This window comes from Varanus komodoensis, unplaced genomic scaffold (assembly GCF_004798865.1).
Source record: "Varanus komodoensis strain SLA01 unplaced genomic scaffold, ASM479886v1 scaffold13_3, whole genome shotgun sequence".
NCBI classification, from domain to species: Eukaryota; Metazoa; Chordata; class Lepidosauria; order Squamata; family Varanidae; genus Varanus; species Varanus komodoensis.
Window position 1 is genome coordinate 15,872,462 of NW_025335409.1, and position 26,417 is coordinate 15,898,878.

Below are 26,417 nucleotides of genomic sequence, written 5' to 3' on the forward strand. Positions count from 1 at the left end.
CAGACAAAGAACGTGTTAGGTCCTCCTTTGGACTGAAGAGGTGCAAGTGCACGGAAGATGGTTTGGGATGGATTCATGCTCTTCTTCACCTGTCAGCAACTAAACAAAAAGCTCTCACAAAAGAACCATCTCCATAGCAAGCTACAGTTACAGTCTGAGGCCAAACAGATGCTTCCTGATGAGGTAGTTCGAAGTCAATAGTGCTGTAGCCTCAAGTTACTTGGCTGAAGTGGCAAAAAAGATAATGTAGCCTGATCTGCCCAGCTATAATAGGATCGACACGTGTATCAGTAACATCATAACAATAGCATATGTGGCTCTAGTTACACAACTCGGATGTTTATTAGTGAAGGCCAAAACTGAAATCTTTATCTCTGCTGAAGATCAAAAATAGATTTTCCAATCCCTTGCTGGGCCATCTATTATTAAAGAGGAGGCTGGCAAGCTGGTTTTAAAGTTTTGTCAAGAAGGAGGCAATTAGGTTGGTCCTGCTATCTCAGTCATATGAAAAGATTCTTCCAGTCCCATGACTGTATGCGTGTCTGGCCTTTAGAATTCCTCTTTCTGTTTGCCAGGTAGACTATGAATAATGAGTAGCTTCTTTCTTTTTATGAACTCATCCATATGCCATTTCAAAACACATGTTGTTTTCTTAGTCTGGGGTTTGATCCCTGGAGTCCCTAGATCAAAGAAAGATGTTTAAATTTAGGGAATACTTCAATGAAGTTGGAAAGATAATGTGAACGCTTTATACATTTTATTTCAAATGGAATGAGACTTGCTTTTCCTCTTTGCCCAGTTCTTTGCCCTATTCAAATACATTGTTTCTGAAGGAGAAATTGAATACTATTTATTTAGGTTTGTACTGCATCTTTTTTACCAGAGTTGGCCAAGGGACACTTAAAATGTAATAGAAATATTCATAATCTCAGACTTAAAGAAGCAAGAGCAAAAATATGATTGTATCTTCATCTGACTCTCTTTTTCCTGCTTCTTTCTCACAGAGCAGTAGGTCGTTGATGACCTTGCAATGAAGGGTGGTATGTGAAGGCACACTTTTGGTTGCCACCAAAGCTGGCAGTCCTATGTCTTCTCCTTGTCCCTCTTCCCCTTAATGTCTAAGAATAAGAGAGCCAGCATGGTGTAGTCGCTAAGAGCGCAGGTGTGGGCATCAGGTAACCTGGGTTCTAGTCCCCACTCAACAATGGATCACTCCGGGTGACTTTGGGCCAGCCACAGACTCTCTGGCCAACCCACCTCACAGGTTTGTTGTTATGGAGATAAGATTATGATCAGGAGGAGGAGAATGATGTATGCCACCCTAAATAAATGCAAAACACATGGCATAACGTTTTCCCATCCTTGCTCCATTTATCTGCTGGACAGGGAACTAATCACTGACAAGCTGCATCATACAGCTAATATGAAATACAGTGGTACCTTGGCTCATGAATTTAATCCATTCCAGGACTCTGGTTGTGATCCAAATTGGTCATGAGCCAAGTTAAATTTCCCTATAAGGTTCAATGTAAATGAGGTCAATCTGTTCTGTAACTATTTTTTTTAATCAGAAAAATGTGAAGAAGCAAAGAGACGAAGAACAACAAAGATCGCAGCCATCTCCCCCCACCCCAAGCACGAGCCCAGCCATCTCCCTGCCCCCCCAGCATGACCATGATCACGCCTGTCATCCCTGCACATGACCGTCATCGAGACACGCTGGGAGGGGAGAGGCAGGCGTGAACATGGGCGTGCTCAGGGGCGGGCGGGTGCAAACATGGGCATGCTGGGGGAGAAGAGATGGGTGTGAACACAGCTGCACTTGGGGGGGGGGGGGATGGGTGTGATTGTGCTGGGGGGAGATGGCCAAGATCACGGTTGTGCTCCTGCAGGAAAGGCAGGCACAATCTTGGCCATCTCCCCCCTGCCCACAGCATGATCACAGCCATCTCCCCACTCAGGTGGGTGGGGAGATGGCCGCGATCATGGTCGCCACCAAATGTGGAGTTCATGACCTGATTCAAAATTTTTATGACATTTTTGTTTGCGACTCAGTTTGGTCATGAACTGAGGCGTTCGTGAGCCAAAGTACCACTGTATACTTCTTTGCTAAGACAACAGGAAACATTTTTCTGCTTACTATTACAAGATGGATTGAGAATGATGACTGCTTATTACACTGAATGCAACAACCTTTTACTGACAAATTTATCACTGTCTTTCTGTGTATGTGTGTGTAGAGGGGGAGTACATACAATCATACATTTGCAAGGGGCCTAGAAGGCCATCAGGTCCAAGCTGCTACTCAGTACAAGACTCCGGTCTCCCATGTAGATCATAACCAGGGCTAACTCTGCTTAACTTTCAAGATTAGGCAGGATCAGGCACTTTAGACTGAATCTCAATTTCACTATTACTGAGATCAAGATAACAACTCTTTTTGCGCAGGATCACATTGTCAATCATTCATAACAAATAGTGGTGTCTCTTCTACCAGTCACTGATCTGCATGTATGATACCTGATTTTCATTACATTTTACAGAACTGCCCTTTTAGAGATAAGGAGAAACACTCTCTGCACATGGTCAAGGGTGGATAAACAGTTACTAGTGTCTCAAAACTGTAAGGACTGAAGAGTGCTATTTTAAGTACTGTCACTGTGTGTGAGTATATTGGGGTGGCCAACCTTTTTTCTGTCAAGAGTAATCTCCAGTAATCAGCTGCGCTGCATGATGGCAATAACTGGGGCTGCAAAACCAGAGCCAAAAGTGGATGGCTCACTCCTTTTCTCTTTCTGCTTCTCCCTTTTCTTTGTTCTCATCTCCTTCCCCATCCAGTGGGAACAGATCACTTTTGCCAGAGCGTGAACCAATTGTTTGCAGAGAGCTTTTGAAATACATCTAAGTTGCTCTCCAAATGTAAGTAGGATATGGGTATATTTCTATTAATGGTTGTATGTGTGTGTGTGGGGTGTATGAATGCAATGTAAACATTCTAGTAACTCTGGTTCCTAAATGCCATTAAATTAAATAACCACACAGGAAAGAGTGGTTGTAGCCCCTCTCTGATGACATGTTCCTAACTATGTGATCAGTACGGTAGACAGTGGTACATAATTTGAGTAAAATCCTACATAGGTCCTTTTTACAGTAGATCCATTGAAATGAATGAGACTTAAATTAGTCATGACTAACTCATGTCCCATTCATTTCAATGTGTCTATTCTAAGTTCACCTTAGGTAGGATTTTACCCACTTGAATTATTTTATCTAGAATTTATGTATAGGGTTGTTTAATTTTGTTGTCAGAGTGTTTTTCATACTCTGTGGTCATCATTTAAAGTCATTGCATTTGTTTTTGCCTCCTCTTCCTGGTTGCTTTGGGGTTTTTGATAGGAGGGAGAAGTAGGGTACAAATAAACTTGAGAAAGTAAGCAGAAATAAACTCGAGGTGGGACGCAGGGCTCATATAACAGCTGATGTTTCAAGTGACCTCTTATGCACAGGTCAACTTCAACGTGCAACACAACAACCTGGATTTTTCAGCTGAATGTTTTTTGGAATTACAGAGTGGAGAGAGAGGATAAACATTTTTATACTGCTACTTGTATGCAAGACTCACTGAACTTGGTGGGACTTGCTCATGGGCAAAGAAGTGAAGAACTGCTCTGTTTGCTGCAGATTTCATTCATGGTTGGAATTTGCATAGATCTCACTGGGTTTACACTGGGTTTCCTTACAAGCTACCATTGTACAGAGAATGGAAGATACAATGTAAACAGTTGACCAACATATATGAAATGAATCCTAATTTTTGAAAGTGTTTCCATTTGTGAAAGTGCAAATAGAAGGTTGTTGCAAAAAGCCCTCACACTAGAGAATGCACTATTCAGTCAGCAAACCAAGTATCTGTTAGTCATCTCTGATCCATGTTTTGTTGGTTGTTTTATCCTGCCCAGTTTCAGATATTACTGAATTCAGAACCCAAAGGACAGTTTTCAGAAATTCCAGTTTGTCTGATATTGTTCAGCAATTAATCTTCTACACTAACTAGATATTTTCAAAGGCTGCCAGCTCCCAAACCTGGGTGCAACTCTTCGCATCACAGCGCTAAACTGGTAGGAGAAACTGCTGCTAGGTTTTCCCTTCAGTGTGACTCTTAATGGCATAAAAACCCTTTCAGGGTCCTGTGCTGGGTTTCCAAATCTAACAGCTTACAGTTGTAATGGGGACAGAGGAAAAGACTTGCTTTTCCTGCAGTGATCCCAGGGATATCTGTGGGTGGACCAACAGGGAGGAAGGGGCAACAACCTACAGTGAGCTGCCAGGCTCACTGTGAATTGTCACACACAAGCCATTTATCACAGTTTATTGCTAGGAAGGGTTAGTGTGATGTTTGAATGTAGCCACTGTAAGCATATGGATATGGATCTGTATATCATAGTGTTTACTTTAGCAAAAACTGCTTTAACACAACTGTTTATGAAAACACAAACACCCAATGATCAATGGAAGGTAAAATCAAATGGTGCTAGAAATTGATTTATTAATAACTGCTTTATAATAGCTCAGAATCCCCAGATTCAACCGGTGGAAGAACCTTTTCCCACTTGCACTGTAACATTGAAGTAAAATCTGCCTAAACAAACATACACATTTAAAATGCATTAGCAACTTTGGGGAACAAATACTATAGTTTAAACTTCACCTTCTGTTACAAATTAGCATTTGCTTTTGTTTCTTTATTTTTGCTGAGTGATGCCACCATCCTTCGGGTTATAGCAATGCTGGCATAACAATAGCCAACAACTCAGTGTAAAGTCTATGTCACATTTCCCAATTTGCAAAACTATGGTTTGCAGGGAGCCTGAATTATTCCTCTACTGGGTCACTCTCTTAAATTATGTGCAATGTAAAGATAATACAGCCCTACAAAAAACTCTAAAGATGGTAGAGAGAACAAGACCCGGGGCAGATCTGTTTTTAGCAGGCACTTGATTTGCACTCATTAACAAATGATTTTACACATTTCCATGCCATGAACATTTTTGCTCATTGATTTCGGCAGACCAAGCTACTGTTAGAGGCAAAATGGTATGACAAACTGAGGTATTTTCCTGGTCAACAGGCAAGCTGGGCCCAGGTCATCCATGCCTATTCCCTTTCCCTCAGGCCAAAATTGCATTCTTAATTGTAATGAGATATAGCACAACCCTTCTGAGCATTAAAACAATTACCACTCTTCTAGTCCAAAATGAAATAGGGTGGATTTTGTACAGGGCAACAGAAATTACTCATGAATATTGGCTACAATAATGTGCTTGGGAAGTGGCTATAGCTTTGTGGTAAAGGACATGGCTTCCATATAGAATCTCCAAGAACACCAGTTGTTTTATTTCAGAAAGCAGGGCTGAGAAAGGGTCCTGGAGCTGCTACTGCCAATTGGATTCTGGTCTCTAGAATCAGAGAGTGCTATAATATTTTAGAACCCTAGAATATCCTCCCAATTAGGAGTCATGAGTAAAAGCTGCCCAGGGACTCCCCTAGGAGTAGGGGGTGGCATACAAATGTATGTATGTATGTATGTATGTATGTATAAATAAATAAATATTGAACTAAATATGTAACTTCAGTGGCACAGGGGTCATGGCAGGAGGGAAATAAAACCAGGTGGGCTGTAGATTACCAGCTCACTTCATGGGCTGAACCAGGTAATACCAGAATAAGGTGAAACAAAGATAGGGCTCAGTATAAATGAAACAGCTTCATATTCTGGGCTCACTGAAGATGTTTTGCTGCCTGAATGAAAGGACACCCTGCCCTTTCCACTTACAGAAGTAACCTGGACCAGCAGCTGCTTTTACTTCAGTATTGATGATAGGAAAATGTCATCTGCCACACTAGAGGGGAGTGGGCAAGTTTAGAGGGGCATGCCATGCAGCATACAATTTTGCCCTCCAACAGAGAGGCATGCTCAGGGGCTCAGAAGGTCTAGCCAAGGAGCTGCCAGTGCTGCACCAGCAACTGGAGGCTAAAGAGGTTGGGAGGTCCAACCCTGTTCATGGGCACTTATAATGATCATTTCTGATTTAGTCTCAGAGAGGAAAGCAGTGCCACAACTATCGTTTGTGAAGTTGCTTTACCAGGAGGAATTGCTGCTGGTCTTTCACAAGGCCCAGGCTGGGCCCACATTGAACCAATGTGAGGGTAAGCTTTTTGTGAGGTGTATGAAAGTTACTTTAACAAGTGATGGCAATTTACCATTCCAAACTGGAAAAGCATTCAAAGTTGAGTGGATATCAGTCTCTGTGGGAAAAATTAAGGTACAGGCTGTGTCTGCCATTAAGTAGTGCAACTGTGTTGTGATGGTAATAATGCTGGTTTCTATAAAGATATTAGGGACTGCAGGTGGTGCAGTGGTTTAAACTGCTGTGCTGCTGGGCTGGTTGATCGAAAGGTCGCTGGTTCGAATCTGCACAATGGGGTGAGTTCCCATTGCTCCATCCTAGCTCCTGCCAACCTTGCAGTTCGAAAGCATGCAAATGCAAGCAGATAAAAAGGTACCACTTCGGTGGGCAGGTAACAGCGTTCCGTGCACCTTGGTGTTAAGTCATGCTGGCCACATGATCATGGAGACTGTCTGCAGACAAACGCTGGCTCCCTCGGTTAGGAAACGGAGATGAGCATCGCCCCCAGGAGTCAGGCATGACTGGACGTAATGTCAAAGAGAAACCTTTACCTTTTATAAAGAAATGTATTGCAACAGAATAACCACAGAAGTCTGATATGCTGCACTTGGTTATTATATTAGACTTAAGGAAGAAAAGACTATTTCTTATGGAAGAAAAGACTATTAAAATGTAACCTTATCCTATTATGTCACAATGAGATAGGCTCAATAGACAAAACTGTGTTCTCTTGAGTATGTTTTCCTTTTTATAATTGCAGAACTGAAGCTGAAATTCCCTGTCCTTAGTTTTTGGAAATGTAATTCTGAGCTGGTGCAAATATAATGAAAAGCCTCTTAGATGCAATTAATAGAGAAGTAATCAGCGACAGGCCAAGACACTTGTAGTCCAGCACATTCCCTGAGTAAATTTCCCTAACCAACCAAATCCATGGTTAACCAGGTTAACTTGCCAAACTAATCAGACTTCTGTACTTAACCAGGATTTTTAAACACCTATTTTTTAATTGTAGTTCAGGCAGGAGGAGGAATTTATTCTAGGCAAAGAAGAGCCTGAGGTACTCCTATTGGTATGAATGCTGTATAGAAGTGAACAAGATTACATTTTGTATATTTATTCAAAATAATCAACTATGCTTTATGTTCTCCTCTTATCCACATCCCTACTCCAGTGTTAACAAATGCCACATGTTTCAGAGGGCGACTCCATATCAGGCATTTACTATTGAATAGAAATATTAGGATTGCCACTTTTTATGAGGTACCTACATAACCTCGTTCTTGAAGTACTGGCCTCCAGTATTGCTGTTGCACTTCTTCAGTCTTTTCTGAGGCCAGATAAAATCCAGATTTTTTGGGGCAGGGACTGATCATTAGGACCATGCTTCTAGGTTTTGGTTATACCTTAGCAAAATTACTTTTCCATCCTTAGGGATCCTAGTTTTGGCTGTTTTGTTCAGTTTTGTTTCTAGTTTTGTTCAGGCACATCTTTTCACACCCTCACAATAATTTTTCCAATAGATGCCATTTCAGCAACATGCTTTGTAAAATTGGTCTCTTAATCTGACATGTTTTGTCTTTCATGCAATGGCATTTAAATCTAGATGTGTTTGGGAGCAAATTAGAAAAAAACTCTTTAAATCCATGCCGTCTTTCCTTGAAGTACCAATTTATTACCATGCTGTACCCTTTTCTCTCATTTTAAAAGTTTATTGCTGCAAAATTGTGTGTATGTGTTTTAAGCCATTCAGAGAAAAATGCTTTATATTGGTCCTCTCAATTGTCCACATGCTTATGAAACACTGGCTAGTGTGATGGAACATAGCAGAATATACACATAAACACATATGATATTGCTGTAAGCTCCCCCTCCCACAAAAGCCATGAATAAAATAGTGCTAGGAGCTGCTGCTCTGGATATACATGGAAAAGGTTGAGAGGATGATTTACTGTGATACCGAGGCCAACATGCACTAGCAGTTCCTGAGTAGCATATTTTTCCTCACCTTAAAGTAGTATGTTGAAGATGCTAAAGTTTCTCTAGAGTGAGAATATTTATCCTGGTGTGGTTTGACTGAACAGGCTGACAAAATGGCTATTCTGTGGTATCCCAACTCTCCCCAACCCTAACCTTCATGTAGAGATAACCAAAACCTTTCACCCCTCCTTTTATTTACACCAAAATAATATATGGAGCTAAAGAAGTGCCAATCGTCCCATTTTTTCTTAACTAGATAGATTGCATTTCTTGTTAACATTCAACAATGCATTATTGTTGCCCCTTCTGGTGGGTTGAATTATCAATCTACTCTAATCCTTTTCTCTCCTCCTCATACCCCCTCCCATCAGCAGAATGACAGACAAACCCCACTTCCAGTCTTGCATGCCCCAGATGGCTAATTAGGATCATGAAAGGAGGAAACACACTCCATAGTCTCCTGCACCTGGAGCGAGCCCTTTTGTATTAATTTTAGATGAAACACAGATCTATCCTGTTTGTTGATTCAGCCTTTTCCTCACTTCTGCTTTGCATTAAACAAACCAGATTTTATCCTCTCCGAGTCATTTCTTTCCCTCAGTTCCTGCTTCTTTAGTCTGAGATAGCAAGATACTTGACACTCTACAAATACATTTAAAGTGTCAGTCCCTATTGCAAGATTTATTCTGGTTGGCACCCTAATGTAATCTAAAGCAGCAGTCCTAGGCATGCTTACTAGAAGTAACCTCCACTGAATTCAGCCAGGATTACTTCTGATTAAATATCCATAAGATTGTCTATAAGCCCTGTTCATTAATTGCGGCCTACCCAGTTGATGCTCATCAGGATGGGGCTTTGCAAATAAAAACAGGCTCAACTCTCAATAGCTGAGTTATTAGTAGCAGGTAGCAGATTTTGCTTCCACTCAATGGTGGACTTCAGGACACCCCTTTATTTTCACATGCATATTTTCACTATTGTAGCAGAATGGCCGCCATACACTCGAAAGGAGAGAAATGTGATGCACTTGAAGACATTGAGCTATTTGCACATTATGTCATGTATGCTGGCAATAAACCATGGTGGGTTGGTTGTTCTGTGAACAGCCTACAATATACCCAATGAACTCATTGTAGGTTCTTCACCCCAACCCTGCTCAGTCCTACCACAGGTATACAGGGGACTTGCCAGCAGAACTGACTTTTCTTTCTCTGCCACCACTGCAAGGCCTTTTTTTGTTCACTATGGCTTCCCCACAGAAAAAAATGCCTTTTTGTGTTTGAGATCATGACAACCAATTACAGCCCTTTCAAAATTCCCAACCAGCACATTGGAGGGGTTGTCAGTGGTTAGGAAACATTTTTTTAAATCATTTTTGCCTTTTTAGAAGAAAAATTGCTGCATTTGTGCAACTGCTGAGATATGCAGTTCCATAAATGTGGCTGTTGGGAGCTTTAGCTGTATCAATGTCCTGAGAGTGCCTGCAAGTGCAATCCCTGGACATTGAATCAAAAGCTTTTTCTTCATGTTGGTTTCTCTTGATAGGTGTCAAGGGAAAGAAACGCACTAGTGTTCTTGGCACAGTAAAAGGGGTGGTGGAATTTGCATTCCTTTTGTGGCAAGAACTCCCCCCCCCCCCACTGGACTATCCTAAGGGTGATTTCACTTTTCCTATTGTTCCTGAAATTGTGGGTGCCAGCCACCCTATTCAAAAAGGAGCTGTGAATTTTGACAAGACTCTGGTTCTTTTAAAGTTTTATTGTTTGTTTGTTTGTTTGGCAGGTCCCTATGGTTTCTTCATAGAGACATATGCAGACATGAAATGAAGCTAGCTATCAAAATGTTGGTACCATTTAAAAGCTGGTGGCTTGCAGTTTCTTATATTCTTCAGGCCAGTGAGTCTTGGGAACAACTGGAAAAGTGAGGTTGTGTTTAGGAAATCTAGTGCTAAAATAAAATGATAAAATAAATAAAAATAAAAATAGGATCTTGCTACAAGAAGGGTGGTATGAAGCAGGCTTGCATGAAGCTAGTCAACTGACAGCAAAAACTGCCCATCACTTCTAGCAGTGACCTGGAGTACTGTATCTCCATACACAAATATGATGCTGGATACAAACTTTTGTTCCACATGCATACGCATCACAATTAATAGGAGGATTATTTTGCTGTGTTTTTTCTTTTAAATATAATCTCATGAGTCCCATACAGCAGACACAGCACAATTTTTTTCTGGAAGTCTATAACACAATGAATAACTAATCTCCTGCAGTTTGGCATCCACACAGCTTCCAGTATTAAGTTCTGTTATTAACTACTCAGACTCAGCCACACAGCAAGCCTGCAGGTGTGCATGGGTTTTCCCATCTGCTGCTGCTGCCAAATCACAAGCTAGGATTCCTGTATCAGTGCCTGAAAATGATTCTCACAGCTGTCTTATGGCACATGCCTTCCTCATCTCAAACAAATGATATTAACATCTCTTTCTCTCTCCTTAGCTTTTCTTGAAGTACAGATTAATCTTGTTCTGTTTGAGCCAGGGCAATGGAATTTGTATTGTTTCACTTCCTGCACTTTTCTAGAAGACTAGAACTTTGAGGGGCAACCCTTTTGACAATACTTATTCATATTGCTATTGGATACTTAAGGTATTTAATGAAAAGTTTATTTACTTATTCAAATGTTAACCATGAGTAAGCAGGGTAACATCCAGATAAACAGTGCTAGTCTTTAAAAAATCTTTTAATTTTTTATCACAGCAATAATGGCAGCAACAAAAATGCAAAAAAACAAAAATTAGATCTGGGGGGAAGAAAAATGAGGGGGGAAAGATTTAATACTTCCATTCCAAATATATACATGTGTGGTATACTGGTTAGAATGTTGGACAGGGAGTCATGAAGTCCTGGTTCTAGTCCCCACTCAGTTACAAAAGTCACTGGGTGACTTGGGACCAGTTACCGACTCTCAGCCTAACCTACCTCACAGGCTTGTTATTGTGAGAAAAAAATGGAGAAGACTGGAGAACTCTGCATGCCATCCTTGGTTTCCTGCAAGCAGCAAAGGAGTGGGATATAAATGTAATGTAACAATAATAAAACAACAATGTCAGCTTCCTTTATTATGTTATTGGTATTGCATTTTCTTGTTTTGTTTTATATGTTGTTGTAAACTGACCAGAGAGCCTTAGATATGGGGTGATATAAAAATGAAAATATTACTACTATTACTAGTCATCTTTGTTGTCGTCGTCATCATCAATAATAATTATCTAAATAAGCATTCATACAAAATTGATGGCTGTGGGAGATAAGTAAGAACAGTAAATTCTTCAATCAATTGAATGATGGTAGGTGGGTTACCCTCCAAGTTTGAAAGGATAAGTCTCTTTACAACTGTAAGGACTCTTAGTATCCATTTTTGCTGTCCATCTATTAATATCCATATCAGAGGGATGTAATTTAAAAGTGCATGTACTATATATCAATTATTACCATTTCAGGTACAAAATTTATAACAGCAGTGACTTTCAGCCAAAAGAAGCCATGTGAGGACATACCTGCATCATATGCCTCAAGGAGGCATTGCCTTTATTTCATCTCCAGCATCTGGCCGAGTTAACCAGTGCAACTCTTTAAAGTAGGACCACTTTTCCTAAAGGAAAGTAAAATTCACACATTTGAAATATTACTTTTTCCTTTGTTGTTGTTGTTAGTGGCAAAGTTGTGTCTGACCCATCGCAACCCCAGAGACAACATTCCTCCAGGCCTTCCTGTTCTCTACCATCCCCTGGAGTCCACTCAAGCTCACACCAACTGCTTCAGTGACTCCATCTAGCCACCTCATCCTCTGCCATCCCCTTCTTCTTTTGCCATATATTGTTCCCAGCATTAGGCTCTTTTCCAGTGAGTCCTTCCTTCTCATTAGGTGGCCAAAGTATTTGAGTTTCATCTTCAGGATCTGGCCTTCTAAAGAGCAGTCAGGGTTGATCTCCTCAAGGACTGACCGGTTTGATCGTCTTGCAGTCCAAGGGACTCGCAGGAGTCTCCTCCAGCACCACAATTCAAAGGCCTCAATTCTTCGGCACTCAGCCTTCCTTATGGTCCAGCTTTCACAGCCATATATTGCAACAGGGAAAATCATAGCCTTGACTATATGCACTTTTGTTGGCAGGGTGATGTCTCTGCTTCTTAGTATGCTATCTAGATTTGCCAAAGCTTTCCTTCCCAGGAGCAAGCGTCTTTTAATTTCTTAAAAGTGATCTTGGAGCCCAGGGAAATAAAATCTGTCACTACCTCCATTTCTTCCCCATCTATTTGCCAGGAAGTGAGAGGACCAGATGCCATGATCTTAGTTTTCTTAATGTTGCATTTCAAGCCAACTTTTGCACTCTCCTCCTTCACCCGCATCAAGAGGCTCTTTAGCTCCTCTTCACTTTCTGCCATGAGAGTGGTATCATCTGCATATCTGAGGTTGTTCTTTTCCCCAGCAATCTTAATTCCAACTTGTGATTCATCAAGCCCAGCCTTTCTCATGATGTGCTCTGCATATAAGTTAAATAGTCAGGGTGACAGTATGTAGCCTTGCCGAACTCCTTTCTCAATTTTGAACCAATCAGTGGTTCCATACCCAGTTCTCACTGTTGCTTCTTGACCCGCATATAGGTTTCAAGAGACAAATAAGATGGTCTGGTACTCCCATCTCTTTAAGAACTTGCCACAATTTGTTGTGATCCACACAATCAAAGGCTTTAGCATAGTCAATGAAGCAGAAGCAGTTTTTCTGGAACTCCCTAGCTTTCTCCATGATCCAGCGTATGATGGCAATTTGATCTCTAGTTCTTCTCCCTCTTTGAAACCCTGTCTGTACTTCTGGTAGTTCTCGATCTACATACTGCTGCAGCCTAGCTTGTAGGATTTTGAGCATAACTTTGCTAGCATGTGAAATGAGTGCAATGGTGCGGTAGTTTGAGCATTCTTTGGCATTGCCCTTATTTATTTATTTATTTATTTATTTATTTATTTATGAAAACATTTCTATGCCGCCCCTTGCCGAAGCCTCGGGGCGGCTCACAACACAAAATAAAATACAATAAAATACAAAAATAACAATATAAAATTAGCAATATAAAATAAATAACAATATAAAAGATATAAATATCCCTTCTTTGGGATCAGAATGTAAATTGATCTTTTCCAATCCTGTGACCACCGTTGAGTTTTCCAAATTTGCTGGCATATGGAATGTAGCACTTTTACTGCATCGTCTTTTAGGATTTTGAATAGCTCAGCTGGAATGCTGTCACCTCCACTAGCTTTGTAGTTGTTCAGTCTTCCTAAGGCCCATTTGACTTCACATTCCAGGATGTCTGGCTTGAGGTCAGTGACCACCCCATTGTGGTTATCAGGGATGTTAAGCTCTTTCTTGTATAGTTCTTCTGTGTAATCTTGCCATCTCTTCTTAATCTCTTCTGCCTCTGTTAGACCCCTGCCATTTTGGTCCTTTATCATGCCCATCTTTGCATGAAACATTCCCTTCATATCTCCAATTTTCTTGAAGAGATCTCTGGTCCTCCCTACTCTATTGTTTTCTTCTTTTTCTTTGCACTGTTCATTTAAGAAGGCATTCTTATCTCTTCTAGCTATTCTCTGGAATTCTGCATTCAGTTGGGTGTATCATTCTCTTTCTCCCTTGCCTTTTGCTTCCCTTCTTTCCTCGGCTATTTGTAATGCTTCCTCAGACAGCCATGTTGCTTTCTTGCATTTATTGTTCTTTGGGATGGTTTTAGTTGCTGCCTCTTGTACAATGTTGCAAACCTCCGTCCATAGTTCTTCAGGCACTCTGTCTATCAGATCTAATTCCTTAAATCTGTTTGTCACCTCTACTGTATATTCATCAGGGATATGATTTAGATCATACCTGAGTGGGCTAGTGCTATTCCCTACTTTCTTCAATGTATCCCTAAATTTTGCAACGAGAAGCTCATGATCTGAGCCACAGTCAGCTCCTGGTCTAGTTTTTACTGACTGTATAGGGCTTCTCCATCTTTGACTGCAGAGCACACAGTCAATCTGATTTCTGTGTTGACTGTCTGGTGACGTCCATGTGTAGAGTTGTCTCTTGGGTTGTTGGAAAAGAGTGTTTGCTATGACCATTGTATTCTCTTGAAAAAATTCTACCAGCCTGTGCCCTGCTTCATTTTGTACTCCAAGGCCAAACTTCCCTGTTATTCCGGTTATCTTTTGGCTTCCTACGTTAGCATTCCAATCCCCCATGATGATAAGGACATCATTTTTTGGTGTTACTTCTAGAAGGTGTTGTAGGTCTTCATAGAACTGGTCAATTTCAGCCTCTTTAGCACCAGTGGTTGGGGCATAGACTTGGGCTACTGTGATGTTGAATGGTTTGCCTTGGATTCGAACTGAGATCATTCTGTCATTTTGGAGATTGTATCCCAGTATTGCTTTTCCTATTCTTTTATTGACTATGAAGGCTGCTCCATTTCTTCTGAGGGATTCTTGCCCACAGTAGTATACCTGATGGAGATCTCAATTAAATTCACCCATTCCTGTCAATTTTAGGTCACTGATTCCTAAGATGTCAATGTTCAGTCTTGTTATCTCTTGTTTGACTACATCCAGCTTGCCTTGATTCATGGATCTTACATTCCAAGTTCCTATGGAGTATAGATCTTTACAGCATCAGACTCTCCTTTCACCACCAGATACATCTGCAACTGAGTGTCCTTTCGGCATTGACCCAGTCGCTTCATTCTGTCTGGCGCTACTAGTACTAGCCCTCTGCTCTTCCCCAGTAGCATATTGGACACCTTCGGATCTGAGGGGCTCCTCTTCCAGCGCCATATCTTTTTGCCTTTTGGTACTGTCCATGGGGTTTTCATGGCAAAGATACAGGAGTGGGTTGCCATTTCCTTCTCCAGTGGATCACATTTTGTCAGAGTTCTCTGCTATGACCTGTCCGTCTTGGGTGGCCCTGCATGGCATAGCTCATAGCTTCATTGAGCTACGCAAGCCCCTTCGTCACGACAAGGCAGTGATCCATGAAAGAGACTTCCTTACACATGTGCAAAATTCAGATTTCCTTCTTCTTTGTTGGCCTCATACTAATCCCACTCTTGGAAGCTTTTTATATCTTGGAAAATCATCATCATCAACACATCACATTTTGAACCTACTTGCCAGCTTTGCTATTCTAAGTGTGGTAAACAAGTGGATGTGTCAGTGTGGTGTAGCAGCTAGGGGACTTGGAAGAACCAAGATTCACATGCTGCCTTAGCCACAAAGTCCACGGGTAATCTTGGTCTAGGCACAATCTTTCAGCCTAACCTACTCTACAGGGTTTTTGTAAGGATAAAATGGAGAGAGGTAGAATCATGTAAGCCGCCTTGATGAACAGTGGGCTGTACATGTAGTAACTAATAAAAATGCAAGGTAGTCATTATTTTAGTTATCACAGGACTTTTTACTCACCAGAAGCATGCAAGGGGAATTCCAATATTTAAAAAGCAGTATGAAGAAAACAAAAATCACAACAATTCATCTGAGCAAATGAACTGGATAACACAATATGAAGTCACTAACAATCTAGGCAGAGAGATTTTAAAAAAATCAAATAGAAGGCAAGTCAAAGGCTTGCACAAATGCTGCTTGGTGGCAGAAGACCTCAAATGAAGAGACAAGGTGATTTTCTTGGCAAAGCAGGGTCTCATCTCATTTAGCTGATGCCAGTACAGAAAAGACACTTTCCTTGATTGCGCCTAGTGCATGGAGTTGGCAACCTGGCACCCTCTGGAGGTCTGGAACTACAACCTATGGCCATGTTGGCAGATGCTGGTGGCAGCTGCAGTCCAAAAAAACTGGAGGGTAAATAGGTAACAAAGACACCAAAAGCCTTCAGTTCTCTTTCCTCACATTCACCTGTAAAAAGCTACATACTTAAACTTCTTTATACTGGAGCATCAGCAGTATTCACAGTACCAGTGAAGCTTCTGGGAATCTATTCTACAGCTTCGTATTCTTTTTTGAGAAGGTCTGTTCTTATTAGTGTGCAGAAACCCTTCCCCTTTGGAGTCCCTAGTTCCATAAAGCCCACACACTTATCTCCATCAGGCCTATAAATCCACTCTGTATGTGTCCAGCTTACAGTAGTTTGAGATACTAGCATAGTACGGGAGAGTGAACTGAGCCTTGTCCTCTTTGACAATCTCTCTTTATGGATGATGTGCCTATAACAGTAGTTAGTCTCTCACAGCTTCCTTCCTTACTACCAGTTCCACAGTATGTGGACAATGGACTTTCTCTTCTCATCGTGTGACTCTGGGAAGCATAAAGTACCTCTGGGCTGTTGCCAGCCATGCCAGCCTGGGAGTCATGAGGAAAAGGAGATTAGTTCCTTGTGACTGTGGCTGAGTATTGGCATCAAAATGGGCATTCTGTTATGGAACAGTGTTGTAAGCTACTGCACGCAAGTTTCTGTGATGATTAGCAAGCTGTTAAGCCAAATGTGGAACCCAGCAAATTGTCTAACTAACCAAACATTGTCTGAAGATCATTTTCTTCTGTCTCAGTTTCTACTAGCATAAAAAGAGGATAAACTGGTAAGTGTGTGCATAGAATAACATCTGCAAAGTACCATTTTTCATCTCTGATAGTGCTTTCGCCAAAGAGGGAACAAGGATGCTTAAAACCAAGGAATTCTGGGTTCAAATTGCATGTTTACTACCTTAGGTTTCTTGGAAAAATGCAAGACACAAATGGCACATGTAAATAGCAAGCAACAGCTCACAGGATCAAAATAGTTTTGCATTTGACTGCACATGTAATTCTGTATTGGTGTCTTATATCTGTTTTGTGCAATGTGCTCTGTGAACTCCTTCAGCTTGCCAAAGGAAATTGAGGTATACATTGAATACAAGAATAAATAGTAACTCCTTTATATGGGATATTTTTCTTAAGCCTGCCATTAGATATTCCAGCCTGAATCATATCAGTCTGAATCAGATGAGGATCTCGCTCATTTGGATTTCTCAAGAGTTTCATCTGAAATTAAACAATTAAACTGTGTGTGTGTGTGTGTGTGTGTGTAAGAATAAACTACTACAATAGGTATAATGGGACTTTTGATGGTTTTATTTTAGCGTGATCTCACTAGGAGACTCACCACACTGTTAAACTAGCAGCAGTAAAGCTGCAACATTTGAATGTCTCTGTTCCACAATAAATCTGTGCATAATTTCCTGATTGTTTACTGTGCCAGTCCTTCACTTCTACTTAAAATTCTTTTATACTTTGCCACTTGCATGGACCATGAACTTCAGTTAACATATATACTACTGAATTCCTTGGAACTATTCCTGTCAGTTAACTCAAATCATAACTTTGGTGTTTATGCTGAGAGATCCGATACCATGGAGTATCCAGGCATGTACTTAGATCAGGCACTGTTCCATCAGAGGTCAGCTCTAGAAGTTGTACCTGTGTGCTTTGGTGCAAGCTCCCTAATCAGGTTGACAAAGTCTGTTTTTTCAATGCATGCTCTGCACACTTCTCCCCAGCTATCCAGGATCTTCCTCAGTTCAGCCACTCTCATCTTAGAGAGGTCTACCGATGTTAAATCCAGTTGTCTTTCTGTAAAAACATCATATGCTATGTTATTTTTTTCTTATGTATCCAGTTTTACATAAAGAAGCTCCTTCAGCACCCCAAAAGCTCAAGCTCTTGCAAGAAGAATGTTTTCCCAATTTTCATGCAAATGAATATTCCAGATTGGCTCCAGATGGCAGCTATGTACTCATGGAATCTCATAAGCATTGCATGTTGATGAGGTCTATCCTTCCCCATGTATACAATATACTCCTTCTGAACATGAAGGGTCTTTTTCTGTATTTTGTCAGATAAAGGACACATCAAAAAGAGAACAGTCCTCTCACAGCCCTTCAAACAGTAGTCTGTCCTCTGTAAAAGAAGCTATCTGGTCACCCTAAAACTGAGGCCACACTTGTGGGCCCCTGCTCCTCCATCACATCCCTGTTGCTGGCCCCTCACATATTGCAAGGTTTGAAGTGGGGAGGCTGCTCTACACAGGGAATTGATTTGGCTCAGCTGGAGAGTCAAGGTAGAAAATATTGTTGAGCCCCTCAGGGTGTGGGAGCAGAAGACCAGTGATACTAGCAGGAACAGAGAGCTGGAAGCCCACCTATCCGCTACTCTTTTTTTTTCTTTTTTCTTTTTGGGAAAGCCAAGCTGGGCCCTCTTAACCTGTGGAAATGCAGGCTCCTAATGAAGAGGAAGAGTGGGTGGGAATGCAATGCGAAGCGTTAGGTTTGTCACACAAAAGGGTCAGAGAGGTGTAGTCAAGCAAATGCCTCTCTGTACCTTGAGGGAGAAACTTGCTAGCTTAAGACAAGCTGTAGTATACAGGATCAGTTTTGTGACAAATCCATTCAGGATGCTCTAATCAGGGAACTGAAGCTTACAAGGTACTGTGTTAGGCAATGTCTTCCTGGAATTTTTGTTTCTTTGTCTGTGTAAGGATGGAGAATTCAAAAGCTTGTTTGTGATTTTGTGACATTTTGGTTATTCCAAATAAAAATATTGCCCAACTGCAGGTTCTAATATTTTTGTAAAGTACCTATAAGGCTTCCTATGTTTATTGTGCAACTTTATAGAGTGGTTCTACTTTCTGGTATTTTGAAGGAAAATTTTAACTATAATTACAATAGTTCATAATTATATAATCCTTTATCGTGCCTCCACTCCACTGTCTATTTGGAAAAATGATAAAAGCACAAACATTAAGCCTTTCCCCACAGAGAAAGTTTGCACACCTTGATCATTTTACTTTTCAGTTGCAGTTCTGTTGACCTGTCTCATATGGGCATCTTCAGAATGACTTGAACAGTCTGTGTTCCTTGTTACTAAAACTTATTTTTTGGTCCTAACAATAGTGAATTTGAGTAATGTTTAGATCCAAGAACCTGAACAGCTCTATAATTAAAATAGAGAATGGAGGAACACTCAAGGCTGACTCCCACATCATCATCATCATCATCATCATCATCATCATCATCATTTTGAAATGTGAACCTACACCATCTTAAATATACAATTGAAAATGAAAAGAGTGACCAACACAAACAGGGTAGTACCTGTGTTTGCAAAATGAAAATACAGAAATTCAATATATAAACAGGATGGACCATAGTCCCTCACCAAGTGGAACTTCCATTGCAAGTGTTTTGTAACATGCAGAAGGCTCCTCATTTTTGTTGATTAACAATTTGATCATCTTTTTTCTATAGCTTTGGACCTAAAGAGGATCTCTGCCCATCCCACACACAAATAAAGTTTATATGGACTGGCTAATCCTTGAGGTCCATTATTAACAAAACTAACTTCCTAAACTGTTGAAGGCCCAAAGGTGAAACAGCTCAGCAGCCATTTTATTTCCTGCATTAAAAAGCACTTGCAAATAGTATGTCAGGAATGCCTAGTAATTCCTAAGATGATACAATGGAATGTTCCTGTCTCCCCTGAAAACTCTTAATTCTGATACCAGTGAATGATAGTAACATGATACAACCTGACTAGGGAAAGTGAATTTTATGAAGACTAATTGTTGTTAATATTTAACCTAACTCAAAGATAATGGCTGGGTTTGGATGTTCAGTGGGAGAAGATGCCACAGTGACTTCTTTTTCGCACTTCTGCATGTGCCAGATGCATAGTAAATAGTTTTTCTCATTACACGCAGGACTTCCTGTCCCATCTAAAACCAGCAAGATGTGCAGCAGAGCAGGAGCTGCAAAACCACCGTGAAATTCATAGGTGTTGAAGGTTCTGAGTTGGTTTCAAGGCCACCACTGCCATGTAGCTCACCAGGCAGTGGGTAATCGCTCAAGCAAAGGAAACCACCATAGCTTTTTGTTCCACTTGATCGTCCAAACTCAGCTATTTACTAACACTTCTCACACACCTTTCTTAAAGGATCCTGTCGTTTAAGAAATGGGACTGTAGCAATCTACACAAATCATTCAGAAAAAGGAACAAAATTGTAGTAGGGGTTGAAATCACAATTCCATATGAATACTACTTTTTTGAAATACGAGCAACTAAAATGCACCTCCTAAAAACACAAATTCAATCTTCGAACATTACAAAAGATCTTTAGATTTTTAAAATTGAACACAAAGGTTAAGCACCCTGCCAAAGAACTGAGCTCATGACAAATAATAAGAAACATGGGGCCACTTGGAAAGAAGCAAAACATGTTCATAATGAACACAGCTGTCATGTTCAGTTTGCCCTCATTTGTTTTGCATGCAGATTTCATCATACCGTATTTGAGCTCACAGATCTGAATGTCTGTTTTCTTCAGCTTCTCACAGATTTTAGACACAGGAACATGAGCGCTCATTGGACGGCTTACTTCACTAAGTATCTTGGTAGCTGCATCGCTTGTGGCCCCAATGTAATAACACTACAGGGGGGAAAGGAGCCATATTGTCAACAGCAATTCAGTGTGGTTTGGGCGAGAGTTTTCCCTCCCCACTTCCCCAAGCCATCACAGCTGGACTCATTGAAACCTACATATTTGAGACAAGAGAAAGATTGAGGGAATGACATACCAAGCGGTTTTCTTTTCCTTTTGTATTCTTGCAACTGTTGACTAATTCATCCTCTATAGAAGCCATGGAGAAATCAGAATGCTTTTCTTTTAAAGATTTGTAAAATCTTCCCAAGAAATTTTCACATACTATAATGAAACAAAACAAAAGCATGCACATATTCAATGCATAAATCAAACAGATGGTTCTAAAAAAAAATCAAGCTCCCTGTGAAAAAAATGAAAGTGGTTAAAATGAATGTGGTTTAATTTTTCATTTCCTTACATATGAAATGAATTGGGATTACTATTGTTTTAAGTGGAAGTTTTTCTTCCTGGAACTGGATGACCATCTTTGTGCCATATGCACATTGGGGATGGTCTCATTTCTATGCCTCTTGTGTAGGCACTGTAGCCAAAGCTGGTGTTAGGAATTGGCCTACTAGGGCTGAAATCCAAAATCTTCATTTAGTGCCCCAAATCTCTGGGAGGTCAAGTGCCCTCCCACCTTGCTATCCATGGAAACTTTCAGACATAAAATGTTAGGGACCCTGATTATCACTGTTGCATCCGATGCCCATGGATTACCAAGCTTTTTGCTTCTCCTTTTGCTGTCCTCCCAACTTTCCTATCAGACTTTTTTCCTGAAATCAAGTACTCTTCTCCCACTCTCCATGAATTCCTTTTTACAAATTTGGGTATCTTTAGATGACACGGTCATTTAAAGACATGCGTAGAAAAATATTTTAGTGTGTATGTAAATTAGCATATGCAAATATGCACTTTTGCCTGGCTGTGTATCTGAACTCTAGATCTGTTTGGAACCTAGCACCACTGTGGCTGTAGTTCACAACTGCAAGATTGTCCTGGGGAAACACAAGCACCTTTTTCTCTTGGACAGCTATTATGGGAGCCTAGCTCCATGAACTTTATAGGGCAGTGATGGCTGGTTGATAACTCAATGAAATGGAGTTTCGCCCATTACTGGCTGTTCTAATTGCTGGAATGAATGAAAGAGGTGTCCGAAGACACAAGAACAAAAGACTGGCATGGAAGAATCTACAGAATATATTTCTTTCAGTGCTACGGTGAAGGGTGCAGTATACGCCTCTTTGTTTATTGCCTTTTCTACTTGAAGGCCTTCAAAGTAGCTTATACACTGCCAAAAAAAATTAGGAGATTCCCATGTTCATAAATTGGTGACACTGCTGGGAGAAGCACTGGAGATGCAGTGAGATACTCAGATGCACTGAAATACTCTGATTCTTCTGCCACCACACAGATTAGTCTCTTCTAAAAATAATTGTAAAATAAAAGTATTCAATTTCTAATGGGTAATGGTTCAAAGCATTTCCCCAAATATGCATCCCTGTGATGTAATATTGGAAGACACATTAACTCTTCCCATATTGCAGGCCAAAGGGTAACTCAAACAGTATTAGGAAAACTCATATTTTTTCCAGCTCTAATGCTTTCTGTGGTTCTAGGGAAAGTGTGAATCTGCTTCAGTATTTGTTTCCATGCCTGTATATTAACCCAGCAGGAGCAACACCAATATTTCACACTAAAATAGAGATTATTTATTTCCATTAGAAGTTGTCAAGGAGAGTATCACCAAGAAAGTGAGTACTTTGTGGAGGCAGTAACTCAGTTTCACAATACTTATTTATTTCATTTTTAAAATCTCCCAATAGCTGAGCATCTCTGGCAGTTAATGAAAGATAAAATTAAACCAATGTTAAACACACACACAAACATTAATTTCAAACAATAAAACCATAATAGCAATTCAATTGCTATGATTCAGCATAGAAGCATAGCAGTAGTATGAAATAAAACTGAATATATATAAAAACAAAGTTAAACTATTCAAATACTGGGAAAATAAAAGGTCCTCACCTAGCACCTAAAAGAATACAAAGTAGGTGCCAGGCATGCCTCTTTGAGGAGCTCATTCCAGAATTGGGTTGCAACAACCAAAAAGTAATGCAGTGTTGTCATTTACCAATTTTAATGAAGCAAACAGTATCAGTGCATAATTTTATTGAGGATTTTCTCATTTTCCTAACTTTTATATTATAGCTGTTTGTTCTGGCTTGAAAAGAGGCAACCTTTGGTATTGTCGCTACAAGTCATAATTAACTGTCACCTGTGCAGTCAGGCAAATATAACACCAACTTGCCAGGACTTGATGCCTGGCCTTATCTACATCTATTGGCTTGTTGATCTCTAGTGACTGAATCTCGTTAACTTCAATTGTTCAAGTCACCTATGCTGTCTCAGCTTTCATCTTTTTACTTTTTCATCTCACTGGCCAAAACAGGTTCTTTTTTCCCTGCCTTCTACTTTCCCAGCTTTATATCCATCATCTTCACTGTTTACTATGTTGCTGTTATCAAAACTAGAGATTCAATTGTTTATTAAAGATCTAGGTCTAACTTACCTCTGGCAATAAAGTTTACTGCAAAGTCATTATGCTACTAAGCAGTCTCTTAACAGGCATTAAAATGTGGTTTGTTTTTTTTTAAATGTGGTGCCCTTATGCCACCTACAGGAAATACCATAGTATTTCAATGAATGGTCAGAATACTGTAGCTGCCCTATTGACTAGGCCTAGTTAAAAAGAACATGAGACCCTCATGCTACAACGTCAATGGCCCCTGGCCCATTTCCAGGTAGAAGTCAAAGTGGCAGTTATGACCTACAAGGCCCTGAGTGGGACATACCTGACAGGCCTATATTCTCCTTTCTGAATTTGCTCAAGTTTTAAAAACTTCAGATGCTAACATCTGGTATGCCTTTGGTGAGAAGTTGAGAGGACATTCCTGGTATCCTTCCAAGTTCTGGAACATTTTACCAAAGGAAGTCTAACACTGTTGAAAAATTACCTTCTTTTGGTAGGCAAAGGCCTCCAAATAGGCCCTTGGATTTATAAGCTGAGTCAGGTTATAGCCTACAACTCACATTTTTCCTTATCACTGGACATGCTGGTGGCTAGGGCTGATAAAAGTTGTAGGCTGAAATGTCAGGAGAGCCAGATGTTGCCCGCCCCCACTTTAAGATATCCGAAACGTCTTTGTTGTTTTTGCTTTGTATTGTTACAACCATGTGATTAATCTGAACAATCTTTTAAGGATTCCTTCAACCCTGTGGTTGTAATTGAATAATGCATCAAATCTGTTGGGCAAGTTTAGCTTGGCAGATTCCCTAATGTCATGGTTGTTAACTGAATGGCAAAAGCCCTCAGAGACGGCCAAAGCAGACTGTTCTAGAAAGCTTACTTTTCCTCTCCTCTCCTGAATGGATGCACCTAATCCAAAGGTCTGTGAGGATAATAGAAGCAAGTTAAGTCTGTAGTTTGGTCAGTCTGTACTGGATCTGGATCTGAAAAACAGGCAAAGAGCTGATTTTGCTCTCTGCAGGAAACATGAGGGCAGTTTGCATCCCCCTGCCTATCCGATGGGAAGCAGGATAAATGTTTTATCCTAGAAAATTGGTAACCCCATTCTAAGTGAATCCAGAGTAAGTGCTGAAACTCCTGAAACTTGTTACTTTTGGGATGCACATACCTAATAGTACTTTTTAAAGCACCATCTTGAGCACCAGTATGTGGAAAAATGGAATACCTATTTAACTAAAGCTTTGCCTAGCTATGTATTAAAGCATCAGTGATTTCTAGCCATGAATATCCTTTCCTTCCATGAAGAAGATATTCCACTGATTATATAGATTTTTTTAGCAAATTCTAGATGAAAGACCTATCACCCAAATAAACTTACCATTGTATGTTATATTGGTACTGAAAACCAAAGTATTTTCTTTCAGCTGAATGTTTCAGCTCCCAATTCCTAGATTGGAATTGCTCAACCTTAAGCATATTTACTCAGAAGTTTTAATTTATTCAGTAAAGAGCTAACATTGTAGTATGTTTATGATTGCAAACTCAATAATGAATCCATCCTGTGTCTTTCAAAAGGACCTTTCCAACAAGTGCAACTTTCTCATGGGCTTTCTTTCTCTTCAGAGTATTTCTGTTTTTCTTCCAACCATGCACAAAAGTCATGTGAAGAAACGATAGATCAGTTTGATGAACCTGGGCAAAATCCCTTGAATGGTCCTTTCATGTGTCCCAAAGCCTTCTTGCTCCTTAAGGAAATCAGAGACATTTGGGCATGCATGTGACATCCCAACTTGGCATGTTCTCCAATTTTTCACTTTCTTTTTTCAGGGAGCAGGTGACTTTCCTCCAGCTTATCCAGATAACCTGATTTATGGCAAAACAAACAAACAAACAGAGTCCTTGAAACACACAGTGTTTACTTTGGTTCTTGGGTGATAAAGAACCAGGTCTTCTTTTGGATCCAATTACAGGAAAGTGGAAATGGCTGGTGATTGATTTTGCCACAGCTGAATGAGAGCCTGATACCATTGTGCAGACCTGTCATTCCCCATTTACCCCTTCAGCAGAATTGGATACTGTCAAAAGCTCAGGAAAATATGGCTCACTAAATTATGCTGTGGTGTTTTTGGTTGAAATACTTCACTGAAGGTCTTGGTTTCAAACATTGCAGTTTATTGTGCTGGTTTCTTGAGTCTAGAGGTGGGTTTTCCTCTGGCTTCCCAATCTCCCCTCTGCTGAGTTATGTTGATGTCTAGTCAGTCTATGAAAAACATACTCTCAAAGAGTAGGCTGAAATCCTACTGACTTCTGCTCTCAGTTCATATATAAACAAAAAGTCGTTAGCCTCACAAAGCAGCCTTTTATTCTATTTTCACCATAACCCTTTGCTGGGGTGCAAAATTGTTTGTATCTCCAGCCCCTATGGCATATAACTTTTGGAATAGGCACTAATAGGGAATGGCATGCTATTAGTTTGCACATCTAATCTGACATGGTTCAAATCTAATTTTACTGTGCAGAGCTATTTAAAATCCCACTCCATGCTTTTCTAAGGTGCTCTGAATTGAATTTCGAGCATGGTCAATTTTATCCTGATCTCACTCTATGTACCACTCTTGGAAAAAACATGTTGACCACAGCAAGTGAACAGCAGGACTATCCTTCACGTACTATGCTGAACTTATAAGCATGTGTGGACTGGAGAAGTAAAGTTAAAATACAGTTTATAACAGAAGATTTGAATCTCTTCCTCAAGGAGTTAATTTAGGGACTTGGGTTCATACACTGAAGGAACAGACTGGAGATCCTTAAACTTCAGGCAAAACAGGAGGACACGGTGGTGCAGTTACACGGGAGTACCACAGCGAAGGCTGCATGTCATGCACTTATTAATCACAGGATCCTAATTATAGTAGCACAAGTTAAGCCGTTCCTCGATCAGAGCAGCAAACGGTGCAGCAAGGCAAGCAGGTCCCTCACCTTCACACTGAGCTTCTGTGCCCTTTGCAGGATTAAACGCACAAAGTACTCTGGGACCCAGGCAAACCGCGACGACAGTCAGGGCCGCTAAAGGGTGATAGTACAACTGGCGACGAGGCCAAGATCGCAGGAACATGGTTGCACAGAACACGGTCAGCACCGGCTCGAGAGACCGACTCGGCCTGGAAGGGATTGGGCGCAAGCTCTGACAAAGCCACGCCCTTGCCATAGCGGCGAAGGGAGGGGAA

General features: G+C 40.6%; 1 protein-coding gene across 5 annotated transcripts; it reads right to left on the minus strand.

The window, feature by feature from the left end:
* Positions 1 to 88: 88 nt before the first annotated feature.
* Positions 89 to 26,354, minus strand: CDNF (cerebral dopamine neurotrophic factor). Of its 5 annotated transcripts, XR_006414010.1 has the most exons (7): positions 26,170 to 26,354; positions 20,812 to 20,939; positions 20,522 to 20,663; positions 17,660 to 17,812; positions 11,725 to 11,819; positions 11,147 to 11,215; positions 6,683 to 6,709 (listed from the first exon to the last, which is right to left on the minus strand). XR_006414010.1 is itself a non-coding variant. In XM_044423361.1 (5 exons), exons 1-5 carry the CDS (start codon positions 26,303 to 26,305, stop codon positions 550 to 552), a joined length of 690 nt encoding a protein of 229 aa, XP_044279296.1. In that variant the 5' UTR covers positions 26,306 to 26,354; the 3' UTR covers positions 89 to 549. The 5 variants fall into 5 exon arrangements, 3 of the variants coding, with proteins under 3 accessions (XP_044279296.1, XP_044279299.1, XP_044279298.1); XR_006414011.1 differs by lacking the exon at positions 6,683 to 6,709 and having other exon boundaries at positions 11,097 to 11,215; XM_044423361.1 differs by lacking the exons at positions 6,683 to 6,709; positions 11,147 to 11,215; positions 11,725 to 11,819 and adding an exon at positions 89 to 680.
* Between the last annotated feature and the right edge of the window lie 63 nt (positions 26,355 to 26,417).